At 45.5% G+C, this 27,771-nt stretch overlaps 1 protein-coding gene across 1 annotated transcript in view; it reads right to left on the bottom strand.

Moving 5' to 3' along the window:
• The window catches only part of LOC114572912 (inverted formin-2-like), a 37,533-nt gene extending 12,865 nt beyond the window's left edge, over positions 1 to 24,668 (bottom strand). The window contains 13 exon segments of the mRNA XM_028604691.1: positions 506 to 608; positions 1,303 to 1,364; positions 1,497 to 1,627; positions 2,071 to 2,470; positions 2,472 to 2,689; positions 3,620 to 3,752; positions 4,673 to 4,814; positions 5,092 to 5,125; positions 6,257 to 6,416; positions 16,966 to 17,081; positions 18,300 to 18,561; positions 22,205 to 22,408; positions 24,581 to 24,668. Coding sequence (XP_028460492.1) covers positions 506 to 608; positions 1,303 to 1,364; positions 1,497 to 1,627; positions 2,071 to 2,470; positions 2,472 to 2,689; positions 3,620 to 3,752; positions 4,673 to 4,814; positions 5,092 to 5,125; positions 6,257 to 6,416; positions 16,966 to 17,081; positions 18,300 to 18,561; positions 22,205 to 22,342 — 1,899 coding nt within the window. The 5' untranslated portion in view covers positions 22,343 to 22,408; positions 24,581 to 24,668.
• Between the last annotated feature and the right edge of the window lie 3,103 nt (positions 24,669 to 27,771).

Below are 27,771 nucleotides of genomic sequence, written 5' to 3'. Positions count from 1 at the left end.
GGAGAAAACACAAGACTTTCACCCAGGAAACAGGTGTTCATGTCCTGGAGAAGTTAAGGAGAAAACACAAGACTTTCACCCAGGAAACAGGTGTTCATGTCCTGAAGAAGTTAAGGAGAAAACACAAGACTTTCACCCAGGAAATAGGTGTTCATGTCCTGGAGAATTTAAGGAGAAAACACAAGACTTTCACCCAGGAAACAGGTGTTCATGTCCTGGAAGAAGTTAAGGAGAAAACACAAGACTTTCACCCAGGAAACAGGTGTTCATGTCCCGAAGAAGTTAAGGAGAAAACACAAGACTTTCACCCAGGAAACAGGTGTTCATGTCCTGAAGAAGTTAAGGAGAAAAAACAAGACTTTCACCAAGGAAACAGGTGTTTGTGTCCTGAAGTAATTCAGCCTTAAAATGATAATTTTGGGAACTGCCTTCTCTAGATCAAGCCTGTTTAGGAAGAACTTTCCAGATAAAACAGGTGAGACAGGTGTTTTAGTGTCACTCTGACCTCATGTTTCTCTGGCAGCAGTTTGATCAGCTGTTTCAGGACCTCCACATCAAACCTGGACCTGTCTCCTCTCCGGATCAGAGACACAAACTCCTCATGGGAACTGCAAGAGAGACAGACAGAGAACAGGTGAGACAGGGAACAGGTTAGACAGGGGACAGGTGAGATAGGGAACAGGTTAGACAGGGGACAGGTGAGATGGGAAACAGGTGAGACAGGGAACAGGTGAGACAGGGAACAGGTGAGACAGGGAACAGGTGAGATGGGAAACAGGTGAGACAGGTAACAGGTGAGACAGGGAGCAGGTGAAACAGGAAATCGATGAGACAGGGAACAGGTGAGACATGGGAACATGTGAGGCAGGGAACAGGTGAGACAAGGAACAGAGAACAGGTTAGACAAGGAACAGAGAACAGGTGAGACGGGGAACAGAGAACAGGTGAGACGGGGAACAGGTGAGATGGGGAACAGGTGAGACGGGGAACAGGTGAGACGGGGAACAGGTAGACAGGGAACAGGTTAGACATTGAACAGGTGAGACAGGAACAGGTCAGACAAGGAACAGGTGAGACGGGGAACAGGTGAGACGGGGAACAGGTGAGACGGGGAACAGGTCAGACGGGGAACAGGTCAGACGGGGAACAGGTGAGACGGGGAACAGGTGAGACGGGGAACAGGTGAGACGGGGAACAGGTGAGACGGGGAACAGGTGGGAAAGGAAACAGGTGAGACAGGAAGAGGTGTGAAGGACGGGCAGGAAAGTACAGGACAAGTAGGAGAAAATAAGAATTGGTCACCATTTAAACTGCTTCAGAAAGATGTTGAGGTTCAGGCTTTTCTTGGCATCGATGAAGGAAATCTGTGGACAAATTAAAGAAATGAGGACAAAAAGACCGACTGTCTACGCTCAATGTTGCCGTCTGTCCTCGGACCCACAGCTGAGACAAGTCTCTGCTCTCATAGGGGTGATGCAGACACCCAAGCGTTGTACCTCTTTGGGCTCAGCCTTGGCTTTGGTTCTGGTCTTGGTCTCAGTTGGAGGAAGACTGAAGAGCTGCTCGATGCTGCAGTAATCCGGTTCTACCGAATCTACAGACGAAGACGTCCACAGGGACTGCTGAGCTACAGGGAGAGAGAGACGGACGTAAATACATCTATTAACTTCATCTCTTTAACTTCTTAACTATCATACTAGTGCCTTAAATATAGAGTACTAGTTTTAGCTATCTATTATTGTTTGGTTGCTAACGTTAGCTCAAAACCACACCTGCACTGGACTCACATCGGGTAGTGACACTGTTATTGAAGAACAGGAGATAGCGATGTGGCACAACCAAACTAGATACTGTTACATGATTGGCTGTTAAAGTGTCACTCCCTATGTTGCTAGGTTACCAGAGAGTGAGTGCCTTTGTTCATGCAACCAAACCTCTGGTTTCTTCCGACGAAGAAAAACAACGTTATCAAACGTTTTATCGACCACATTCTCTATTGATATTGATTACGTTTCTATCGCTAGACATATCTTTATCGTTTTATCGCCCAGCCCTACTCACAACACTCACCTGTCACCGCTCTCGCCGGGAGTTTCTGCCAGTTCAGCTTCTTCATACGGAGGGTGGGGCAGGGGGCGGGGCTAAAATATGACGCGCCCAATCCCTGAACTGTCTGGGCTACGATGACGTCACCTGGAGGGGGAGGAGGAGCCCCAAAACCAGGTAAGGGAGGAGGGGGAGGAGGCCCAAAACCAGGTAAGGGAGGAGGGGGAGGAGGCCCAAAACCAGGTAAGGGAGGAGGAGGAGGAGGAGGCCCTGAACCAGGTAAGGGGGGAGGAGGAGGAGCCCCTGAACCAGGTAAGGGGGGAGGAGGAGGAGGAGGAGGAGGCCCTGAACCAGGTAAGGGAGGAGGAGGAGGAGGCCCTGAACCAGGTAAGGGAGGAGGAGGAGGAGGCCCAGAACCAGGTAAGGGGAGGAGGAGGAGCCCCTGAACCAGGTAAGGGGGGAGGAGGAGGAGCCCCTGAACCAGGTAAGGTTGATGAAGGAGCACATGGTGTAGCAGAAGGACTGTCTTTGTCTTGTAGTCGAGTCTGCACCGCCCTGTCGATGGTTCGGACCCTGCGATTGGCTGAGAGGGACTTCTGGGGGAGGAGCCTCTCCAGCAGACAGTCAGCAGAATCTAAGTCACCTACAAACACACACAGGCTGCGTAGTGAGGACCAGGACTCCAAAATACATAGCTGAGCTTCTTCCCCCAAACGAGCCTAAACATAACCTCAGGGCTCACACTTGGCCCAGCGGCTTTATGCTGCGTTCCAGGCACCATTTTTAGCCCGTAAGTTACGACTTCAAGACACGACTCACGACTTGGTAGCGTTCCAGGGTTCAGGTTAGGCTACCTACCGTTAACGTTAGCTAGCGGCTACCTACCGTTGACGTTAGCTAGCGCTAGCTGATACTGGCAATTTCTAGTCTGCGACATATTTTGGGCTTAATTTAATAAACATAACCTGTAGTAGTACACAATCGTATGTGTATTCTTGTGATTACAATGTGCCGAATTACTTTACGTTGCCTATTTATGTCTATTTATGTCTATTTCTCACTGTTAATCACCGGCGTCTGTACAGCATCAACAGGGGGCGCTGTTGTTGTTGATGTGTGTGTGACTGGGAGTACAGCGATCTGGCACCAGTTCACAGATAGTAAGTTACGGACTTGACTGCCGTTCCAGGGCACTTTCACGGGAAGAAGGTTGTGAAAACACGAGTTACGGGCTGCCTGGTAAACAGCAATAGAACCCCTAACCCTAACCCCAAAACACACCTCTGATTAATGAAGGACAACCCTTTAGAACCATGCACCCGGAGCCATTTTTCTGCTGTCAAACTAGAAAAAGTGGTTTCGTACACGGCCTAAACACACCCAGGGCAGGCACTTCATGCCGTGCACTTACATCGTTAAAATAGGACACACACACACACACACACACACACACACACACACACACACACACACACACACACACACACACACACACACACACACACACACACACACACACACACACACACACACACACACACACACACACACACACACACACACACACTCTTACCGTCCTGGGACAGCAGGGTGGCTCGGTCTGCCAGCAGCTCCAGAGCGGACCAGACCTCAGCTCTGTTGGGATCCACCAACAGCAAGGCCTGGAGGATGGACAGCAGCTGGACAGAGGACGGACTGCCGGACACCTGGACAAAGACAGATGGACGGACATCACAACAAAACGAGTTTGGGCATCAAATACGGGCTCACAAACTAAAGGAGTATATGATGACCGTCTGGCAAAAATGACACAGAAAACAACTTGTTACTAACCTAGCTCTGGGGAGTTTACTGTATCTCTAATGTGACTATTATCGCCACTGTTCACCACATCCCCAACCGGCACCTTCAGACACCTCCTACCAAGAGCCTCGGTCTGCCGAGGTTTCTCCTCGCCACTGTCGCATTAGCCACTGCTATGCTTGCTCTTGGGGGAAATCACTGGAATTGTTGGGTCTTTTTAAATTATAGAGTGTGGTCTAGACCTACTCTATCTGTAAAGTGTCTCGAGATAACTCTTGTTATGATTTGATACTATAAATAAAATTTAATTGAACTTTAACAGCAGAGGTGAAGCTGGACATCACATTGGTGATAGTCTTGCATAGCCAGACCTTCCTCTACATCGCTGTGGAGGAAGGTCTGGCTCTGCTAAATAGTCTCAGGAAGGAACTGGTTTTGGTGCAACATGTGTACATTCAAAAGTAGTTTTAGTCGTGGAACAGAAAACTCAGATTGGACAGACAGTCTAGCTAGCTGTTAGACAGACAGACAGACATACAGATAGTCTAACTAGCTGTTAGACAGACAGACAGATAGTCTAGCTAGCTGTTAGACAGACAGACAGATAGTCTAGCTAGCTGTCTGGATTTACCCTGCAGAGATCTCAGGAGCAGTTAACCATAGTCCTCACAAATCCACCGGAGGTTAGAACCCCAACACAGAGACAGAGGAAGGGGACACACATCTGGGGGATCTTCTGGTGTAACCTGAACAATCCCCTAATGAATGGTAGTTATATATAGCTATAGATATAGACGTATATATAGATATAGATCTAGACTACCTTGGTGAAGAGCGAGCTGAAGACCTGCTGGTGGCTGCTCATGTCCACTCCTCCATACAGTCTCTCCATCTCCTCCTTATCCTCCATCAGAGAGTCCTCAAACGCATTACACTGGATGTTCAGGTCCACATCATCTGTCTCCCTGGAGACAGACAGACACACAGACAGACACACAGATGGAGAGAGGGAGAGAGAGAGAGAGAGAGACAGATAGACAGACACAGACAGACACACAGACGGAGAGAGGGAGAGAGAGAGAGAGAGAGACAGATAGACAGACACAGACAGACACACAGACGGAGAGAGAGACAGACAGACGGAGATACATCGGGAGAGAGAAAGAGAGACACACACAGTTCACACATGGACGGACATATTGATTATTGATTAATAATTATTAATAAAGATAAGAGCAGTACCTCAGTCTGGGCAGAACATCCAGCAGATGTAATCCTGAAACAAGACATTATGGTTAGAAGAAAGTCACGGTCTGTTAAAGAAAGACACACACTCACACACATACAGACACACACAGACAGACACACACAGACAGACAGACACACACAGACACACATACAGACAGACACACATACAGACAGACACACACATACACACAGACACATACATTGGCCTTCGTGAAACACACACAGCACGTTACACAGATCAGACGAGGTCAAGTGTCTCTTTATCAGTTATCCTCCAGGTTGAAACTAAACCAGGTTCCCCTTTACTTATTCTCCCCAGAATGTGATGATGTTATATTGAGTGAGATGTTAGAGGCTAGTTGGGTGATGATGTTATATTGAGGGAGATGTTAGAGGCTAGTTGGGTGATGATGTTATATTGAGGGAGATGTTAGAGGCTAGTTGGGTGATGATGTTATATTGAGGGAGATGTTAGAGGCTTGTTGGTGTGATGATGTTGTATTGAGGGAGATGTTAGAGGCTAGTTGGTGTGATGATGTTATATTGAGGGAGATGTTAGAGGCTAGTTGGTGTGATGATGTTATATTGATGATGTTAGAGGCTAGTTGAGGGAGATGGAGGCTAGTTGGTGTGATGATGTTATATTGAGGGAGATTGATGATGTTATATTGAGGGAGATGTTAGAGGCTAGTTGGTGTGATGATGTTATATTGAGGGAGATGTTAGATGTTAGAGGAGATGTTAGGCTAGTTGGTGTGATGATGTTATATTTGTTAGAGGCTAGTTGGTGTGATGATGTTATATTGAGGGAGATGTTAGAGGCTAGTTGGTGTGATGATGTTATATTGAGGGAGATGTTAGAGGCTAGTTGGTGTGATGATGTTATATTGAGGGAGATGTTAGAGGCTAGTTGATGATGTTATATTGATGATGTTATATTGAGGGAGATGTTAGAGGCTAGTTGGTGTGATGATGTTATATTGAGGGAGATGTTAGAGGCTAGTTGGTGTGATATTGAGGGAGATGGAGTTGGTGTGATGTTATATTGAGGGAGATGTTAGAGGCTAGTTGGTGTGATGATGTTATATTGAGGGAGATGTTAGAGGCTTGTTGGTGTGATGATGTTGTATTGAGGGAGATGTTAGAGGCTTGTTGGTACCGATGAACTCCTGTCTCAGCCGGTCCCTCTTCCTCAGGTCTTCTTGTCCCCACACGAGGACATTGACCATGCTGAGCAGCGAGACCAGGTACGGGGCGTTATCGGAGGCCTGCAGCTCGTTCATGATCACGCTGAAACGATACTGCTGCTTCTTCACACTCTGAACACAAGACACACACACACACACACACACACACACACACACATCATTGAACTGTTTGCCGTGGTCATTTGATTAGCACACAACTAAACAGCGGTTGTTGTGGGTTTCTGAGGACTATGGTTAACTGCTCCTCAGATCTCTGCAGGGTGAATCCAGACAGCTAGCTAGACTGTCTGTCTGTCTGTCTGTCTGTCTAACAGCTAGCTAGACTATCTGTCTATCTGTCTGTCTGTCTAACAGCTAGCTAGACTATCTGTCTGTCTGTGTCTAACAGCTAGCTAGACTGTCTGTCTGTCTGTCTAACAGCTAGCTAGACTATCTGTCTGTCTGTGTCTAACAGCTAGCTAGACTGTCTGTCTGTCTGTCTAACAGCTAGCTAGACTATCTGTCTGTCTGTCTGTCTAACAGCTAGCTAGACTATCTGTCCAATCTGAGTTTTCTGTTCCACGACTAAAACTACTTCTGAAGGTCCACATGTTCCACCAGAACCAGTTCCTTCCTGAGACTATTTAGCAGAGGCACCGTGGCTCCGTCCGGAGCTTAGCCCCGCCCACAACGATTTCTGATTGGTTTAAAGAAATATAATATAATAGACTTTAATTGTCATAAAATAAAATTGTCATCAATTGACTAGGCTGGAGTACTTAGAGAAACCCAGAAGAAGAAGGCTCCAGCGTAAAACGATCCTAATGAATATGATGGAAGAAGAGCAGAGAGCAACAGGTAAGTTTAACTAGCATTAACAATCAGCTGGTTGAACGCGTGATGTTTGTATCCGAGTTAGCATACGAAGGAGAACTGCAACAGACAGACAGTGAAGAATATGGACTGTTAGTGTTTCAGACGTCACTGAGGGTTCCTCTGTGGGAAAGGGAACAGCGAAAAGTCCCCGGCCTGAAGTAGGAGCTGAAAGAGTTACAGGAACTACGGTCAGAGGAACTTAATAACCCCCAAATTGGTAAAAAGAATGGTTCTAGGAACGGTATGGTCTAGGGACTGCAAAAATCCCTCTGGTCAGAAAGAGGCTTATCTGTCCAATCTCAGTTTTCACTCACACCACTATTTTGCAGCAGCTCTGTGCCGAGCTTAGCCCATGACGATTCGGATTGGTTTAAAGAAAAGCCGTTAAACCAGAGTACGTTTTTACTACAAAACCTCAGCTCTGAGCCTTTCCAGAAGTCGGCTTATACTGACGTTTATACGTTACCGAGTTTAAATGTGTACCATTTACACCTCAAAGTGGCAGCTGCTCTGACCTTTATGCTACGTTGATTTTGAATGAAAATGGCTTTTCTATCCATTTCATTTCTATGATCCTATTTAAACTTTACATGTCAGGTCAGTATTATTTTATTTTTTATTGGGTTTTCAGCAACAACATTCCTGTATATACACTCTCCTCTATCCAGCTGTAGGCAACAATTGTGCACATTACATCCAAATTAAGATTGCAAACAAGTAAGGAAAACAAATAGAAACAAAGCAAAAACATATACAAACATCTCAACAATTGTACACATTAAATATATTAAATCAAAAATGCACCTTCAGATATTCATATATGCACAAGCGCACATACAGATGAGCAGTCAAGAAACTGGCAGGGCTTACACTAAGCATTGTAAGGCATTGTGTGGATTATGTAAAATAAATAAATAAAAAATATATTTAATAAATAAACATAAAGATAGTGGAGGGGGAAGGTTAATCAGTCTCATTGCATTAGCAAAGGTACTATAGGACTCCACCGCTTAGTAAAGATTTAAAGCTTTAATAAATATGTAATGTGCTCCATCTGATAGAGGTCCCAAACCTTCTGAATCCATGTATTATATGAGGGGGGGTTGGTCTCAACCATCTAATAGTTATACACTTCAGTGCTGCTGTAAGTAATATGTTTAAAAGATATTTCTTGGACCTTCCATTCAATCCTTTAGGTATCACTCCCAATAGAGCCACAGTGGGATCTAGCGGTATATCCTGTTGGAAGACCTCTTTAAGAGCACCAAATACCTCTTCCCAGAATGTCTTTGGTTTGGGACATAACCAAAATATATGGGTATGATTGGCAGTATGCGCTCCACAATTCCTCCAGCATGAGCTGGAATGAGACTGGTCCATTCTAGATACTATTTCTGGGGTCCTGAAAAACCCAACAATTGTTTTCCACTTGAATTCCCTCCATGTATTTGAGCTTGTGTCCCTATGTGCCTCACTGCACATCTCCTCCCATGCTTCCTGCGATATGTCTATGTCCATTTCTGCCTCCCATCTCTGCTTTATCCACAAGGAGTTTTGTATATTCATGGATAAAAATATATTGTAGAGTCTACTAATAATTTTTTCATCTCCATTTCTTGTTTGTATTTCTATTAGGAGCTGCTCGATGGGGGACATTTTTATAAGTTTTCCCCATTCCTTGTGCCCTGTCAGAAATGTTCTGAGTTGCAGATAACGATAGAAATCGGTCTTAGGGAGGCCATAATCGTTTCTCAACTGTTCAAATGTCCTTAAATTACCAGAACTAAATAGCTGGTGCAGATAAGTCAGGCCATATTCTGACCACCTTCTGAAGCTGATGTCCAATGTATTAGTGTGGTGGCAAATTTTATTTTAACCATTTGTTTAATGATATTGACCATTTGTTTAAAGATTGTTTTAAACCTCCACATAATCCGGTTCCTTCCTGTAGACTTAAAGGCACCAGTGAGAGAGCTGGCCTTGTAGACTGTGAGCAATAGCAGAAGTTATTTTCGCTAAAGAAATTGCAGCTCCTCATTTGTTTATTTCTCTCAGATAAAGTGAAGAAGGCTGTAACACTGTGTGAAGCGTATCTCTTCCTGTCTCCTGAGATAAGCAGGTGTTTAGTCTAATGTAGGAGACACAGGAGCAGAGTGGAAGGTTGTAAAATCATTTGACTGTCTATGGTATTTCTTTAGAAAAGTGGCAGCATGCTAAAGATATTTGAAGAGGGGTGGCTTAACGAGAGTTTCTTCACTATAAGATGTTTTGATTTTTAGGTTTCTAGTTAGGAAAGACATTTTCAGTTGTGCTGCGTGTACCTTTGAAACTGTGTTTTCTCCATTTGCAAATGTAAATAAATACTCAAAGACCAAACTTTGGTTTAATTCTCAAACAGTCGTTATTCGTTTTCATTTGATCATTGATATTTCTAAACGCTGCTGCTTCAAAAGGAAAACCTCCATCACAATTAGGTATAAAGCTCTTCAAGGAGCCTATGCTGATTACGGATGATATTTGTGTCAGTAATCCAAAAGTTGACTGTACTTTAACCCAGATTTTAAGAGTGTTCTTAGTCCAAGTTGCCGTTTCCTTTATGGGAGCAGCCAGGAAGGGTAGGTCTTGCAGAGATTTTAGCGAGCACAGGCTTTTTTCTATATTAAGCCAACGCGTGTCTGTGTTGTTCCGAAGCCATGCTATCATAGGCTTCATTTGTGCAGCCCAGAAGTAGTATTTTAGGTTTGGAAGCTTAAGACCGCCATTTGATTTAGATAGCTGTAGAATTTTAAGTCGGATTCTAGGGCTCAGGTCAGTATTTTGAAAAGTTTTTCCAGAGAAAAGGTGAGTGCGGACAGGTAAGGTGAGGGCGGACAGGTAAGGGGAGGGCAGACAGGTTAGCTCTTGCATCAGTTCTGTGTGAAGAGTGGGGCAAAACAAGCCTGGGCGAGGTCGATGCCGGGAACTCTCCCATCAGGGAGTGATGTGATACGTTTGTTCTGATTCTTATCTGCAGTCACACCCTGCAGCTACACAATCACACAGTCTCACAATCAGAGGTGATAATCTAACTCTGGTTTCAGCTTACTCTGCAGCTACATGGAGTCTCTGCTCTGAAGAAAGGACTTGGAGGGTGAAGGGTGTGCATATAGCTGCACAACTCAATGTGACAATGTACTGTTTCTTATCCATGATCTACGGTCTGTTTTATATGTTTCAATGTTTGGTGTGTTGCATGTTAAGTGGTGGTCTACAACGTTTTGAGGATGTCCTGCCTCTTAGATTGTAAACCTAGTTTACCTACAGGTACCAATAAAGTCACCTGAACCAGAACCTGTGTCAGCTGGACATTATGTTGCAGCTTGCTGTTAACAACACACAGCAACATCCTTCCATTGGCCCTGTTTCCCACTGGGAACGTTTAGCACCAGTCTTAAGTGGGATTTATGCTTCTGCAGAGTTGCTACACAGAGCTTACTGCGGTCGAGTCGGGGGACAAGCAGCGCTACCACGCCACGGCCAGGCCGACCAATCAGAGCTGTTTAGTTTGACGTTTAGTTAAATTTCTGGAGAGCCGACGTCAGGCTACATCGTAGAGTCTAGATGTTGTCTACCACAGTGCCATACGTTTCATGACCAGAGCCCCTTCTAACACCCACCACTGCAACCTCTACGCATCAGTCGGCTGGCCCTCGTTACACACTCGTCGCTTAACTCACTGCTACCAACTCATTTACAAGTCCTTACCTAAGCTCACTGGTCACCATAGCTTCACCCACCCTACCCATTCACTCTAGCTGTGACATCTCCTTGGTCACCCCAAAAGCCCACACCTCCTTTGGCCCCCACTCCTTCCAGTTCTCAGCTCTTAATGACTGGAATGAACTACAAAAAACCCTGAAACTCAAAACCCTTATCCCACTAACTCCCTTTAAATCACACCTGTCTGAGCTCCTGTCAGATCACTGTACTCCATCTTTCATGCTCTGCTCTCACACCTCCATACTGCATTACTGCACTCCATTACCTCGGTCACACCCCATTGCATAATTACACAGATGCACATCTTCACCTGCATTGCTGTCATATTCTGTTGACGCCCTTTTGCACTATTTATCCAGCCAGGCATGCTCAACTGTCATTCCTACAACCTTTGTGTCACACTATACCCCACAATCTGCCCTAACTGTATATTGACTCTTTACTACATCTCAGCCTTTATATAGATGGTCTATTCATACATATCGTGTTATTTCTGATCTACATCACTACCTAGACCACTATTTACACTAACTGTATATTGACCTTCACTACATTCAACATGTACTTGGACTGTCTATTCATATATAATTGCGTTATAACTGAACTACATCACTAACTAGATCATAATTTGCACTAACTGTTTTTGTTTTGGCTCTTCACTACATCTCAGCAGTGTTATAGTCTGTCTATTCATGTATATTGTGTTATTACCATATCACTTTCGCATATCCATCGAGTTACTTACACCTCACTTTGCCTAGGCTTTGTAATGCTTACTTAATCTGCACTTTATGTAGCATATTGTATTCTGTATTCCTGTATTGTATTGAATGTGAAGCTGTATGTGGTCTTGTGCGCTGATGCTATTCTTGGCCAGGTCACCGTTCTCCTGTGGCCTACCTGGTTACATAAAGGTTAAATAAAAAAAATGTAAAAACTAAATAGAAAGGGTCGGTGTCTCCGTGTACCTACGTACGTACCCACAGCCATGATTTATCACAGAAGCATAAATTGGTTTTTTTAGAGGATAACCGCTCAAACTGGAGGTTAACCGTGCTCCAGAGCAGGGCTAACCATCCCTAACAGGGCCAGACCAGGCCAGTGTTAACACTGAGAGAAGCAGGCTAACCATCCCTAACAGGGCCAGACCAGGCCAGTGTTAACACTGAGAGAAGCAGGCTAACCATCCCTAACAGGGCCAGACCAGGCCAGTGTTAACACTGAGAGAAGCAGGCTAACCATCCCTAACAGGGCCAGACCAGGCCAGTGTTAACACTGAGAGAAGCAGGCTAACCATCCCTAACAGGGCCAGACCAGGCCAGTGTTAACACTGAGAGAAGCAGGCTAACCATCCCTAACAGGGCCAGACCAGGCCAGTGTTAACACTGAGAGAAGCAGGCTAACCATCCCTAACAGGGCCAGACCAGGCCAGTGTTAACACTGAGAGAAGCAGGCTAACCATCCCTAACAGGGCCAGACCAGGCCAGTGTTAACACTGAGAGAAGCAGGCTAACCATCCCTAACAGGGCCAGACCAGGCCAGTGTAAACACTGAGAGAAGCAGGCTAACCATCCCTAACAGGGCCAGACCAGGCCAGTGTAAACACTGAGAGAAGCAGGCTAACCATCCCTAACAGGGCCAGACCAGGCCAGTGTAAACACTGAGAGAAGCAGGCTAACCATCCCTAACAGGGCCAGACCAGGCCAGTGTTAACACTGAGAGAAGCAGGCTAACCATCCCTAACAGGGCCAGACCAGGCCAGTGTTAACACTGAGAGAAGCAGGCTAACCATCCCTAACAGGGCCAGACCAGGCCAGTGTAAACACTGAGAGAAGCAGGCTAACCATCCCTAACAGGGCCAGACCAGGCCAGTGTTAACACTGAGAGAAGCAGGCTAACCATCCCTAACAGGGCCAGACCAGGCCAGTGTTAACACTGAGAGAAGCAGGCTAACCATCCCTAACAGGGCCAGACCAGGCCAGTGTAAACACTGAGAGAAGCAGGCTAACCATCCCTAACAGGGCCAGACCAGGCCAGTGTTAACACTGAGAGAAGCAGGCTAACCATCCCTAACAGGGCCAGACCAGGCCAGTGTTAACACTGAGAGAAGCAGGCTAACCATCCCTAACAGGGCCAGACCAGGCCAGTGTTAACACTGAGAGAAGCAGGCTAACCATCCCTAACAGGGCCAGACCAGGCCAGTGTTAACACTGAGAGAAGCAGGCTAACCATCCCTAACAGGGCCAGACCAGGCCAGTGTTAACACTGAGAGAAGCAGGCTAACCATCCCTAACAGGGCCAGACCAGGCCAGTGTAAACACTGAGAGAAGCAGGCTAACCATCCCTAACAGGGCCAGACCAGGCCAGTGTTAACACTGAGAGAAGCAGGCTAACCATCCCTAACAGGGCCAGACCAGGCCAGTGTAAACACTGAGAGAAGCAGGCTAACCATCCCTAACAGGGCCAGACCAGGCCAGTGTTAACACTGAGAGAAGCAGGCTAACCATCCCTAACAGGGCCAGACCAGGCCAGTGTTAACACTGAGAGAAGCAGGCTAACCATCCCTAACAGGGCCAGACCAGGCCAGTGTTAACACTGAGAGAAGCAGGCTAACCATCCCTAACAGGGCCAGACCAGGCCAGTGTAAACACTGAGAGAAGCAGGCTAACCATCCCTAACAGGGCCAGACCAGGCCAGTGTTAACACTGAGAGAAGCAGGCTAACCATCCCTAACAGGGCCAGACCAGGCCAGTGTAAACACTGAGAGAAGCAGGCTAACCATCCCTAACAGGGCCAGACCAGGCCAGTGTAAACACTGAGAGAAGCAGGCTAACCATCCCTAACAGGGCCAGACCAGGCCAGTGTTAACAGTGAGAGAAGCAGGCTAACCATCCCTAACAGGGCCAGACCAGGCCAGTGTTAACACTGAGAGAAGCAGGCTAACCATCCCTAACAGGGCCAGACCAGGCCAGTGTAAACACTGAGAGAAGCAGGCTAACCATCCCTAACAGGGCCAGACCAGGCCAGTGTTAACACTGAGAGAAGCAGGCTAACCATCCCTAACAGGGCCAGACCAGGCCAGTGTAAACACTGAGAGAAGCAGGCTAACCATCCCTAACAGGGCCAGACCAGGCCAGTGTTAACACTGAGAGAAGCAGGCTAACCATCCCTAACAGGGCCAGACCAGGCCAGTGTTAACACTGAGAGAAGCAGGCTAACCATCCCTAACAGGGCCAGACCAGGCCAGTGTAAACATTGAGAGAAGCAGGCTAACCATCCCTAACAGGGCCAGACCAGGCCAGTGTTAACACTGAGAGAAGCAGGCTAACCATCCCTAACAGGGCCAGACCAGGCCAGTGTAAACACTGAGAGAAGCAGGCTAACCATCCCTAACAGGGCCAGACCAGGCCAGTGTTAACACTGAGAGAAGCAGGCTAACCATCCCTAACAGGGCCAGACCAGGCCAGTGTAAACACTGAGAGAAGCAGGCTAACCATCCCTAACAGGGCCAGACCAGGCCAGTGTTAACACTGAGAGAAGCAGGCTAACCATCCCTAACAGGGCCAGACCAGGCCAGTGTTAACACTGAGAGAAGCAGGCTAACCATCCCTAACAGGGCCAGACCAGGCCAGTGTAAACACTGAGAGAGAAGCAGGCTAACCATCCCTAACAGGGCCAGACCAGGCCAGTGTTAACACTGAGAGAAGCAGGCTAACCATCCCTAACAGGGCCAGACCAGGCCAGTGTTAACACTGAGAGAAGCAGGCTAACCATCCCTAACAGGGCCAGACCAGGCCAGTGTTAACACTGAGAGAAGCAGGCTAACCATCCCTAACAGGGCCAGACCAGGCCAGTGTTAACACTGAGAGAAGCAGGCTAACCATCCCTAACAGGGCCAGACCAGGCCAGTGTAAACGCTGAGGGAGACTGGGGGGGGACAGGTTACCTTGTAGTGGTGGGGGCTAAGTGTAAACGCTGAGGGAGACATCAGCCTGGGGACAGGTTACCTTGTAGTGGTGGGGGGCTAAGTGTTAATGCTGAGGGAGACATAAGCCTGGGGACAGGTTACCTTGTAGTGGTGGGGGCTAAGTGTTAATGCTGAGGGAGACATAAGCCTGGGGACAGGTTACCTTGTAGTGGTGGGGGCTAAGTGTTAATGCTGAGGGAGACATAAGCCTGGGGACAGGTTACCTTGTAGTGGTGGGGGCTAAGTGTTAATGCTGAGGGAGACATAAGCCTGGGGACAGGTTACCTTGTAGTGGTGGGGGCTAAGTGTTAATGCTGAGGGAGACAGCCTGGGGACAGGTTACCTTGTAGTGGTGGGGGCTAAGTGTTAATGCTGAGGGAGACAGCCTGGGGACAGGTTACCTTGTAGTGGTGGGGGCTAAGTGTTAATGCTGAGGGAGACAGCCTGGGGACAGGTTACCTTGTAGTGGTGGGGGCTAAGTGTTAATGCTGAGGGGAGACAGCCTGGGGACAGGTTACCTTGTAGTGGTGGGGGCTAAGTGTTAATGCTGAGGGAGACAGCCTGGGGACAGGTTACCTTGTAGTGGTGGGGGCTAAGTGTTAATGCTGAGGGAGACAGCCTGGGGACAGGTTACCTTGTAGTGGTGGGGGCTAAGTGTAAACGCTGAGGGAGACATCAGCCTGGGGACAGGTTACCTTGTAGTGGTGGGGGGGGCTAAGTGTAAACGCTGAGGGAGACATCAGCCTGGGGACAGGTTACCTTGTAGTGGTGGGGGCTAAGTGTAAACGCTGAGGGAGACATCAGCCTGGGGACAGGTTACCTTGTAGTGGTGGGGGCTAAGTGTAAACGCTGAGGGAGACATCAGCCTGGGGACAGGTTACCTTGTAGTGGTGGGGGGCTAAGTGTAAACGCTGAGGGAGACTGGGGGGGGGGGACAGGTTACCTTGTAGTGGTGGGGGGCTAAGTGTTAATGCTGACGGAGACTGGGGGGGGGGGACAGGTTACCTTGTAGTGGTGGGGGGCTAAGTGTAAACGCTGAGGGAGACTGGGGGGGGGGACAGGTTACCTTGTAGTGGTGGGGGCTAAGTGTAAACGCTGAGGGAGACATCAGCCTGGGGACAGGTTACCTTGTAGTGGTGGGGGCTAAGTGTTAATGCTGAGGGAGACATAAGCCTGGGGACAGGTTACCTTGTAGTGGTGGGGGCTAAGTGTTAATGCTGAGGGAGACATAAGCCTGGGGACAGGTTACCTTGTAGTGGTGGGGGCTAAGTGTTAATGCTGAGGGAGACATAAGCCTGGGGACAGGTTACCTTGTAGTGGTGGGGGCTAAGTGTTAATGCTGAGGGAGACAGCCTGGGGACAGGTTACCTTGTAGTGGTGGGGGCTAAGTGTTAATGCTGAGGGAGACAGCCTGGGGACAGGTTACCTTGTAGTGGTGGGGGCTAAGTGTTAATGCTGAGGGAGACAGCCTGGGGACAGGTTACCTTGTAGTGGTGGGGGCTAAGTGTTAATGCTGAGGGAGACAGCCTGGGGACAGGTTACCTTGTAGTGGTGGGGGCTAAGTGTAAACGCTGAGGGAGACATCAGCCTGGGGACAGGTTACCTTGTAGTGGTGGGGGCTAAGTGTAAACGCTGAGGGAGACATCAGCCTGGGGACAGGTTACCTTGTAGTGGTGGGGGCTAAGTGTAAACGCTGAGGGAGACATCAGCCTGGGGACAGGTTACCTTGTAGTGGTGGGGGCTAAGTGTAAACGCTGAGGGAGACATCAGCCTGGGGACAGGTTACCTTGTAGTGGTGGGGGGCTAAGTGTAAACGCTGAGGGAGACTGGGGGGGACAGGTTACCTTGTAGTGGTGGGGGGCTAAGTGTTAATGCTGAGGGAGACTGGGGGGGGGGACAGGTTACCTTGTAGTGGTGGGGGGCTAAGTGTAAACGCTGAGGGAGACTGGGGGGGACAGGTTACCTTGTAGTGGTGGGGGCTAAGTGTAAACGCTGAGGGAGACTGGGGGGGGACAGGTTACCTTGTAGTGGTGGGGGCTAAGTGTAAACGCTGAGGGAGACTGGGGGGGCACAGGTTACCTTGTAGTGCTGGAGGGCGTCCAGGGCCAGGCGGTGTCCCCGGGGGTCAAACAGAGCGAGAGCTGCTAGCAGCTCAAACACCTGCATCTTCACCATGACGTTAGACGTGTCCAGAGCTGAGGGACATACACAGGGACAGGGTCAGAGGTCAGGGACATACACAGGGACAGGGACATACACAGGGACAGGGTCAGAGGTCAGGGACATACACAGGGACAGGGACATACACAGGGACATACACAGGGTCAGGGACATACACAGGGACAGGGTCAGAGGTCAGGGACATACACAGGGACAGGGTCAGAGGTCAGGGACATACACAGGGACATACACAGGGTCAGGGACATACATAGGGACATACACAGGGACAGGGACATACACAGGGACAGGGTCAGAGGTCAGGGATATACACAGGGTCAGGGACATACACAGGGACAGGGACATACACAGGGACATACACAGGGACATACACAGGGTCAGGGACATACATAGGGACATACACAGGGACAGGGACATACACAGGGACATACACAGGGACATACACAGGGTCAGGGACATACACAGGGACAGGGACATACACAGGGACATACACAGGGATATACACAGGGTCAGGGACATACACAGGGACAGGGACATACACAGGGACATACACAGGGACATACACAGGGACAGGGACATACACAGGGACATACACAGGGACATACACAGGGACAGGGTCAGAGGTCAGGGACATACACAGGGACAGGGTCAGAGGTCAGGGACATACACAGGGACAGGGACATACACAGGGACAGGGTCAGAGGTCAGACAGGCAGACAGGAAGAGAGACAGGCAGACAGACAGACAGACAGACAGACAGGAAGAGAGACAGGCAGACAGACAGACAGGAAGAGAGACAGGCAGACAGACAGACAGGAAGAGAGACAGGCAGACAGACAGACGGACAGGAAGAGAGACAGGCAGACAGACAGACGGACAGGAAGAGAGACAAGCAGGCAGACAGACAGACAGACAAGAATCAGAAAGTGATTCATTGCCAGGTAAGTAGCACTTAGTAGGAATTTAACTTGGTTTATACATAAAAACAATAAGACAGACAGACAGGCAGACAGACAGACAGGCAGACAGACAGACAGACAGACAGAGACCAGACAGGCAGACAGAAAGACAGACAAGCAGACAGAGACCAGACAGGCAGACAGACAGACAGAGACCAGACAGGCAGACAGACAGACAGACAGACAGACAGGCAGACAGACAGTTATTGAACATTAAGAGAGAAACAGGGTGTGTATGTAGATGGATGTGTCTAGGGAGGTGCTAGCTGGACCCACCCTGGGTCAGGGTCCTGACGTAGCCCTGGTGGTCCAGGATGAAGTGCAGTCCTTCGGAGGAGTTCATGACGGCTCGGACGCAGGCCACGCAGGTCAGCTGCAGCAGAGCGTCGGAGATACGGGCGCAGCCGCGACCCGACAGGCGCTCCAAGGCCTCCATCAGCAGGTCCAGACCACGAAGCTCCAGGAACTGGACCATCCAGGCCTGGTCACTGTTCTCCAAACGCCTCCGCAGACCAGAGTAGTTCACCACCGTGGGGACCTGCAGGGGTCAGAGAGCTTAAACCACACGTGTCAAACTCAAGGCCCGCGGGCCAAATCCGGCCCCTCGCAGAGTTTGATCCGGCCCGCAAATCAATTTAGGTTCACACGTAGGGTTGGGTATCGTTTGGGGTTTTTTTCGATTCCGGTGCTAAATCGATACTTTTAAAACGGTGCCGGTGCCTAAACGGTGCCTGAACCGGTACTTTTCAATAAAGTTAAAAAAAAAAAAAAAGAAGAAGAAAATAAATAAGGGTAGTAAACTAGAGATGGGCCGATACCACTTTTTTTTGCTTCCGATACCGATTCCGATACCTGAACTTGCGTATCGGCCGATACCGAGTACCGATCCGATACCAGAGTGTCATATATTTATTATGTTTTAACAGCTGTATACTACTATCCCTGTATAGATGTGATATGATGTATAACAGCTGTATACTACTATCTCTGCATAGATGGGATAGGATTTCTATCTTTGTTGTCGGTCTGGTTCAGGTTAAACACAGAACTTTCTTTTATTCTCCAGTTTGACAGTCAGTTAAAACGGAAAAAGAACCTAAATAAACTACTTTAATGTAGATTTTCTTTAAGGCTTTATTACGTGGTATCGGATCGGTGCATAAACTCCAGTACTTCCCGATACCGATACCAGCGTTTTAGGCAGTATCGGAGCCGATACCGATACTGGTATCGGTATCGGAACATCTCTATAGTAAACAACAGTCAGTGACTTGTTTATTGCTAAGGCCATGGTCAAAATTAAAGATTTAATAATAACGTAATAACTATAACAATAACTTATTTCACCAGTAAATTGCTGTTGAACCCCAGATGGGAAAAGGGTATTTTACAATTACTGTGAATGCACCACGAGGCTACCTGTTTTAAGTGAATTTGTGTAGTTTAATTCCGACAACGGCAGCTGCAAGTGAACGCACCGTCTGTGTAGTTTAATTCCGACAACGGCAGCTGCAAGTGAACGCACCGTCTGTGTAGTTTAATTCCGACAACGGCAGCTGCAAGTGAACGCACCGTCTGTGTAGTTTAATTCCGACAACGGCAGCTGCAAGTGAACGCACCGTCTGTGTTGTTTAATTCCGACAACGGCAGCTGCAAGTGAACGCACCGTCTGTGTAGTTTAATTCCGACAACGGCAGCTGCAAGTGAACGCACCGTCTGTGTTGTTTAATTCCGACAACGGCAGCTGCAAGTGAACGCACCGTCTGTGTAGTTTAATTCCGACCATATAAACTGTATATCTATGAATTGTAGAAGTCCTCCACAGTGAAACACAGTCACACTTTACACTGTTTAACGTTAGCTGTCAGCATTTTAACCGTGATTAATCCAGCTGCTAGCTAACGCTAGGCTAACGTTAGCTGCTGTCAGGTGTAGTGTAAAATTGAGCACCGAAATGAGGCACCGAAACTTTCCTTATTCGGTCTCGTTACTACCTTTTACGCCGGCACGGTTCCCTATTGGCACCGAGCTTCGTACCCAACCCTACTCACACTAGACTTTGGCCCACATCGTTTTTGTAGCTTTTTTTTTTCCCCCGGACCTTTTTTCCCGATTTTTCATATGTTTTTTGGCCCGTTTCTCGACATTTTTTTCCCCCAATGTTTTTGTTGCTTTTTTCAACTTTTTTTGTCGTTTTTTTCTTTGATGGCTAAGTTACTTTTTTGCTGACTTTTTGGGGTCTTTATGTCGACCAAGCTGTAAGTGAGGAGATTATATGAGACATGCAATAATAATAATAATAATAATAATAATAATAATAATAATAATAATAATAATAATAATAATAATAATAATAAAAGATGCTTGACTTTAAACGATGAAATAAAAGCATGTGAATAACCTAAACATGTCTGGCCCTGGATGTGATCCTTATTTTCCAGCGTGGCCCTTCGTGGAATTGAGTTTGACACTCCTGGTTTAAACTGTCTCCAACTGTGGATCTACTCAGATCAATATCAGTCTATAACGACATGTACAGTACAGGCCAAACGTTTGGACCCACCATCAAAACTATGAATGAACACATATGGAATTATGTACTTAACAAAAAAGTGTGAAATAACTGAAAACATGTCTTATATTTTAGATTCTTCAAAGTAGCCACCCTTTGCTTTTTTATTAATAAGGGAAATAATTCCACTAATTAACCCTGACAAAGCACACCTGTGAAGGTAAAACCATTTCAGGTGACTACCTCATGAAGCTCATTGAGAGAACACCAAGGGTTTGCAGAGTTATCAAAAAAAGCAAAGGGTGGCTACTTTGAAGAATCTAAAATATAAGACATGTTTTCAGTTATTTCACACTTTTTTGTTAAGTACATAATTCCATATGTGTTCATTCATAGTTTTGATGCCTTCAGTGAGAATCTACAATGTAAATAGTCATGAAAATAAAAAGGAAACACATTGAATGAGAAGGTGGGTCCAAACTTTTGGCCTGTACTGTGTGTTATGACTACGGCTGTGCAATCTTCAATTCAGTTTGATGATTAATAAAACACATGATGAGAGATATTGTTCGTCCCCTGGCTTCCATGTGAAAAAGACTTATTTTAAATAAAAAGGAACGAGAAAATAAGACAAAATAAACACAGAACAGACAGCAGACAGCACAGACGCACAAAGATTAGCAACAAACCAAAAGACAAAGCTTCAAACAATCCCAAAAAACAGACAAATTAGATTAAAGATCAGTTTCTGACTTTAAACTCAGAACTCAAACCCATTCTTCACGTGTGGCTCCAATGCTCTTCTGTCAAACATGGCAATGAGAACAACTAGGATTTATTTATCTTAAAGTATGAGGGGAAATGTCCCAGTTCAACACGTTTTCACTGCTGATTTTTTGTACTGTAAACTGTAAATGCAACAATTTTCCAAAAGTCAATCAGTAAAAAAGTGAAACAATCGTGATTTCCATATTGACCAAAATAATTATAATATTTAATTTATTATAATAATTGTGATTTATTGATTATGGAGCAGCTGTAGTTTAGACACAGAGATGGAGCTGGCTTAGCTTTGAATTCAATAGAAAACATGGAGGCAGAACACAGCCTCTCATTCCCCCTGCTCTGATGTTCCCCCCTCTCATTCCCCCTGCTCTGATGTTCCACCCTCTCATTCCCCCTGCTCTGATGTTCCCCCCTCTCATTCCCCCTGCTCTGATGTTCCCCCCTCTCATTCCCCCTGCTCTGGTGTTCCCCCCTCTCATTCCCCTGCTCTGGTGTTCCCCCTCTCATTCCCCCTGCTCTGGTGTTCCCCCCTCTCATTCCCCCTGCTCTGATGTTCCCCCCTCTCATTCCCCCTGCTCTGGGGTTTCCCCTCTCATTCCCCCTGCTCTGGTGTTCCACCCTCTCATTCCCCCCTGCTCTGGTGTTTCCCTCTCTCATTCCCCTGCTCTGGTGTGTTCCCTCTCTCATTCCCCCTGCTCTGGTGTTTCCCCCCCTCTCATTCCCCCTGCTCTGATGTTCCCCCTCTCATTCCCCCCTGCTCTGGTGTTCCCCCCTCTCATTCCCCCTGCTCTGGTGTTCCCCCTCTCATTCCCCCTGCTCTGGTGTTCCCCCCTCTCGTTCCCCCTGCTCTGGTGTTCCCCCCTCTCATTCCTCCTGGTCCTACCTGCAGGAGTCTGATGCAGAGCTCGGGGTCAGCGTTCTCCAGATTGGCCTCCAGCGAGGCGTCCGGGTCGTTGCCGGGACTTCCTGTCATGCGCTCCTTCACCGCCTCCCATTTTGTGGAGGCCCATTTGGTTGCCATGACGAGGAGAAGCCGCAGAGACACCGAAGGTTTTTATTGGCCTTGAATCGTCCAATCAGCTTCCACCTGTTGGTCCAAACACAGTCAGGGATCAATATGTTGAAATATCATTATATTCTCCTGTTGTTCATGGGGTCAATCTGAAAGGTTATATATCAGAAAATTTGGGAGTTTTTTTTCAACCAAATTGTCAAAAAAATAAAAAATAACGTGGATGGTTCTGTAAAGTAAATGATCAGTTCAATACTTTGATTGAATTTGAGTGTTTTATTCCATTTTATAGCATTTGAAGAAAGAAAAAATGATACAAGAACATTGAAAAAAAACTTGACAAAATGTCTAAAAAATAAAGATTTAGAAAAAGAAATTGGGAAAAAATGACAACATTTTTTTTTTTAAAGTGACAAACAAATTCACAAAAGAATTGACAAAAAAATTGGGAAAAAGTGACAAAAAAAAATTAAGTGTGAAAAAGTGTCAACCAGTTTTAATTTTTGACCCAGAAAAACCAAACGTTGCAGGTCGACGAGAAGACAACACGTGGTTTAAATATGTCAGAAAATGCAGTTTGAGGTCAGATTTGATCCTATTTGGTCAAAATAACCACATGTCAGTTTCAATGACTCAGCAGTTTCTCATCAACAGGTTTCTGAAGACTTCCTATGAGATCATATAACTATCTACTGTTAAGTTTCAGCTCATTATATTTATTATTTTTAACATTTGGACTCTTTATTAGCTATAAACTGATGTATTTTAATATGTCTTCAGATTCTGAGTCATGTTGTTAAACGGTGCTGACGTAGGATTGTTGTATCAGCTGATCTTCAGCGTTCAGACAAACCACCATTGTTCTGTCATCTGTGTGTGTGTGTGTGTGTGTGTGTGTGTGTGTGTGTGTGTGTGTGTGTGTGTGTGTGTGTGTGTGTGAGTGGGGTGTGTGTCTCTGTGTGTGTGTGTGTGTGTGTGTGTGTGTGTGATGACGGATTGGGAGGAGAAATTCCTGGCTGGCGTGAAGGTGTGTGTGTGTGTGTGTGTGTGTGTGTGTGTGTGTGTGTGTGTGTGTGTGTGTGTGTGTGTGTGTGTGTGTGTGTGTGTGTGTGTGTGTGTGTGTGTGTGTGTGTGTGTGTGTGTGTGTGTGTGTGTGTGTGTGTGTGTGTGTGTGTGTGTGTGTGTGTGAGTGTGTGTGTGTGTGTTGACAGATTGGGTGGAGAAATTCCTTCACGCCAGACTTGCCAGGGCTGGGCAGAGATAAGGTGATGAAGTCAGCAGCTTTCTCTTAAAAATAACTAAAATAACAATAAAAATAAAGAAATAATAATAATAATTAATTAAAACTGCATTTTTCAGACAGTAAAATGTGCCAAAAAAATTCCAATATTTTAGATTAAAATACAAATGCAGTAAACGTAAAACTACTAACTTGTTACTAAAAGGTATTATCTTTGTCTCAAAGTCCATGTGTACTCATTGATTTAAGAAAAATAGCAGACAGAAGACAGCAAACTGAACTCATCTGCTCTCACTTAAAGAAATAGAACAGTTAAATGTTGAAGAACCGTATCTATATTTGGATGAATATTAACGCTTTTTGTCAGTATTCAACATTGTTGGTTTCTCTGCCACTGTGCCCAGTCTCGTTCCACCCGCCTCCGTCTGAACCCCACCAGACTCCCTTTAAAACTCACAGCATCTAATGTCTCTGCACTTCAGCGAAAAGCATACACAGAGTACAAGAAAACGTCCAAGACTGTCGAGCTACACTGACTAGTCTGGTGAATTCGGCATAGTAATGAATAATCAAAAATCTCTCTATTTCTGTAAAAAGATTGTTTTCAACTCTATAAGTCAATTCCACAAATGACGCGGTTTGCTGCAGCCCTCCGCGGAATGTTTGACAGTGTTGGCAATCAAAGCAGCATTTAAAGTAGTTATAAAATGTAAATAAGGAAGCCTGATCGACTTAACCCATGCCGAATGACAGTGTGCTCAGCAATAACTCCAGAAGTGTTTTTCTTAAAATGAATCGCGAGGTGTTTGTTTTCCAATGAGTGATAAGTCTTAAAAGTATAGTTTTTCCGGTGAAGTTCGGCAGCGACAGCAACACATCGGGACCGACGTTAGACACATCCCGTACACGACTTTCACGTACTTTTTCACATTAAATATGACACTTTAAAAGATGATTTCTCACATACATGTCTCTGATTACGATAAAAAGATGAGCTGAATCCTTACCGTGACAACCGGAGAGCGGGAAACCGTCTGGATAAATATCTCAGTCTTAGCTAACTCCAGAAAACACGTGCGCATGACGTGGGCGTGGTCAGAGCCGCTACATCTGTGCGCGTGCATGTGTGGGTCAAATTTGACCTACTTTCAAAAAGTTTCTACATCAGACATTTTGGTTTTACTTTAACCAAATTGCCCCCAAAAATGTGGATGGTTCCAAACAAACGCTTTTCATAAGTAAAATAAATGATCCGTTTACTACTATTATTGAAAGTGGGTGTTTTATTTAATTTTATAGTATTTAAAGAAAAATAATTATAAAAGAACATTGAAATAAATTACAAAAATGTTCAAAAAGTAAAAAATAAATAAAATAAAACGTAAAAAAACAAACAAGCACAAAACAAAATCAACAAACATCAGAATAAGTGACAAAAAACTTGGAAAAAGTAAGAAAAATAAACAAAAACATCGGAAAAAGTGACAAAAAAAATGAAAAAGTGACAACAAATTGGGAAAAAGTGACAAAAACATCGAAAAAATTGGGAAAAAGTGGAAAAGTGACAAAAACATCGAAAAAAATTGGGAAAAAGTGACAGAAAATTGGGAAAAAGTGACAAAAAAAATGGGAATAAGTGTCATAAAAAGTGACAAAAAGTGTTGAGCAATTTTAGTTTTAAATTTTGACCCAGAAAAACAAAACGTTGCAGGTCGACGAGAAGACAACACGTGGTTTAAATAGGCTAGAAAATGCAGTTTGAGGTCAGTTTCAATGACTCAGCAGTTTCTCATCAACAGGTTTCTGGGGCCTGGACTATGAATCCAGATCAACATGTCCTGGATGTATTTCAGTCCCCCGGCTTCATGTAACCCTAACAGCTGCATACAGCTGTGTCACGACGCTGGTTAACAACAACCACGACCAATCACAAACATTCATTTAAAATTTTGATCCAGAAAAACGTGCATGGTGGACGGGAAGACAGAAGGGTTAATAAAAGTTATGAATGTAATCATTATAACTATTTATTATTTTTGGAACATCCCATATCCATAAGAGCATAAAAGCCAACTTTCTTGCACTTTATTAACTAACCGTGCTAGCATAGCTCATGTATACCGTAGGCCTTTAGCGCAGGTGAGACCATGTTAAGAAGAAACAGAGAGAAACAGAGATTTCTCTCCTCTAAATCACCCCCAGTAGTGACAACTCTTCTGTTAATCACCAGAAGAAAATTAGTGGTGAGTTGACTGTTAATTCTGGCGAAATAGTATGAAGTTGTGACTAAATATTAGTGTTAGCAACCGTTAGCATGATCGCTAGCCACGTTACCAACTGCTAGCACTAGCCACGCTAGCATTAGCAGTAGTTAGCCACGCTGTGGCTGCCAAAACTAGTCTTGTTAGTCATGGTAATACTAGTCAGCAGCTGGGAAGGTGTCAGTCTGCTGACGTTACTGTCAGAGTGACTCAGCTATTTTTCTTTGCTAGCACACTGTAGTCATGCACAGTGTTACTTTGGAAATGTAATCGATTACAGATTACAAATTACCACCATTTACAATGTAATAGTTGTTTAACTATTTCAATAACTTTTGAAATATTAAAGAACCTTTTTGTAACTTTTCTAAATTTTTATTAAATGTTTTCAACGGTTAAAACCGGTCAGTGTTAATGTTAACTTACTCAACACTGACTACTGTCAAACTACTTCATCACTTCAATTAAGATAATAATAATAATAATAATAATAATAATGCAACAACATGCTCAAGTTCAAGTTCATTTATTTATATAGCACATTTAAACAGCCGCTAGACAGACCAAAGTGCTTTACAGAGCTAGCATAAAAAAACATAAAACCAGCAAGACAGAGCATAAAACACATAATAAAAACAACAAGGCTAAGAGCAACCTTAAAACACTGACTCAAATATAAAAAAGAAGGACAACTCACATAGGAAATCAATATGCTAATGAGAATAAGTAGGTTTTTACCAACAACTTGAAGACAGCGAGGTTGGGGCTGTTCTAATCTCTAGAGGCAGGCTGGTCCACAGGCGAGGCCCTGCCCCCCCCTCCGCTTTAGTCTGACACAAGGGGCTACCAGCAGAACCTGGTTGTGTGATCTAAGGCTTCTGGTAGGAGTGTACGGATGAATAAGTTCGGATAGGACATGTTAATATTATTCAACATATAAACTTGTTTTGTTTGGCAAAACATATTCAGATGTAAACTCCAATGTGATATGAACATTTTACAGGTAAGTGTAACTTAACTGAAGGATGTAGGGACTGGGATTCCTGTGGTGAAGGATGCTGACCCCCAACATGGAGAATGTGGATTAGAAACCCCCCTCAGGTATGTCACTCTGGAGGGACTGCTGTGTTTGAGGTTTCATTTAAAAAGTTTCAGACCTTGTGTTCACAAACATCTGAAACTTTCTTTTAAAAGCGTTTATTGCAATTCTGCGTCGATTTCAACTTGCAAATTTCAGATTTTCCAGCGTTGAGGAGGGAACAGAGAACAGGTAAGTCCATATGAGCCCAGTGGGTAAGATGGGCACATATTTTAAGTTTAAAAACAACTTTGAATGTAGAAAATAACATTACAGGTAACCACTTTCATTTGTATCTTCATTTGTATCTTAAAGATACGTTATGATGCAAATCTGAGTTTAATTAATGGATAAATTAATGCTGGAATTTGTAAAAACTATTCAGTCACTGGGAACTGAACCCAGACCAGCTGGGTATAAACCAGGAGTCTTGACCACAAGACCATCTGGGACATCATGACATAGGAATCAGCCAAACATGATATGCACATAGACCTGGATTAGTGGTGCACGATATATCGGCCGCCCGATATAATATAGGCCGATATGGTCATTTTTTTACACATCGGTATCGTTCCGATGTCAAAATAGGGCCGATGTGAATCATTCCTGTGTATTTGGCGTGTGTAGGCTTAGATGTGAGTGTGTGAGAATTCAGATCTAAATCTGACCTGTGGAGGGCAGTAATGTCGCTTAACAGCGTCTATACTGCTGAAATCAAAAGAAGAAGAAGAAAAAGTGTGGGCGGGGATGTTGGTTTTGCAGACGGAATCTGCGGCGAAGTGGGACACTGGAAACTTTAGTAGACCACCGGCTCTCGGTGGGCGGGGAGAGATGAATGTTCGGGAATAAGAGGTTG

This window comes from Perca flavescens, chromosome 18 (genome assembly GCF_004354835.1).
Source record: "Perca flavescens isolate YP-PL-M2 chromosome 18, PFLA_1.0, whole genome shotgun sequence".
Classification (NCBI taxonomy): Eukaryota; Metazoa; Chordata; class Actinopteri; order Perciformes; family Percidae; genus Perca; species Perca flavescens.
This window is presented reverse-complemented; position numbering and strand designations above follow the sequence as displayed.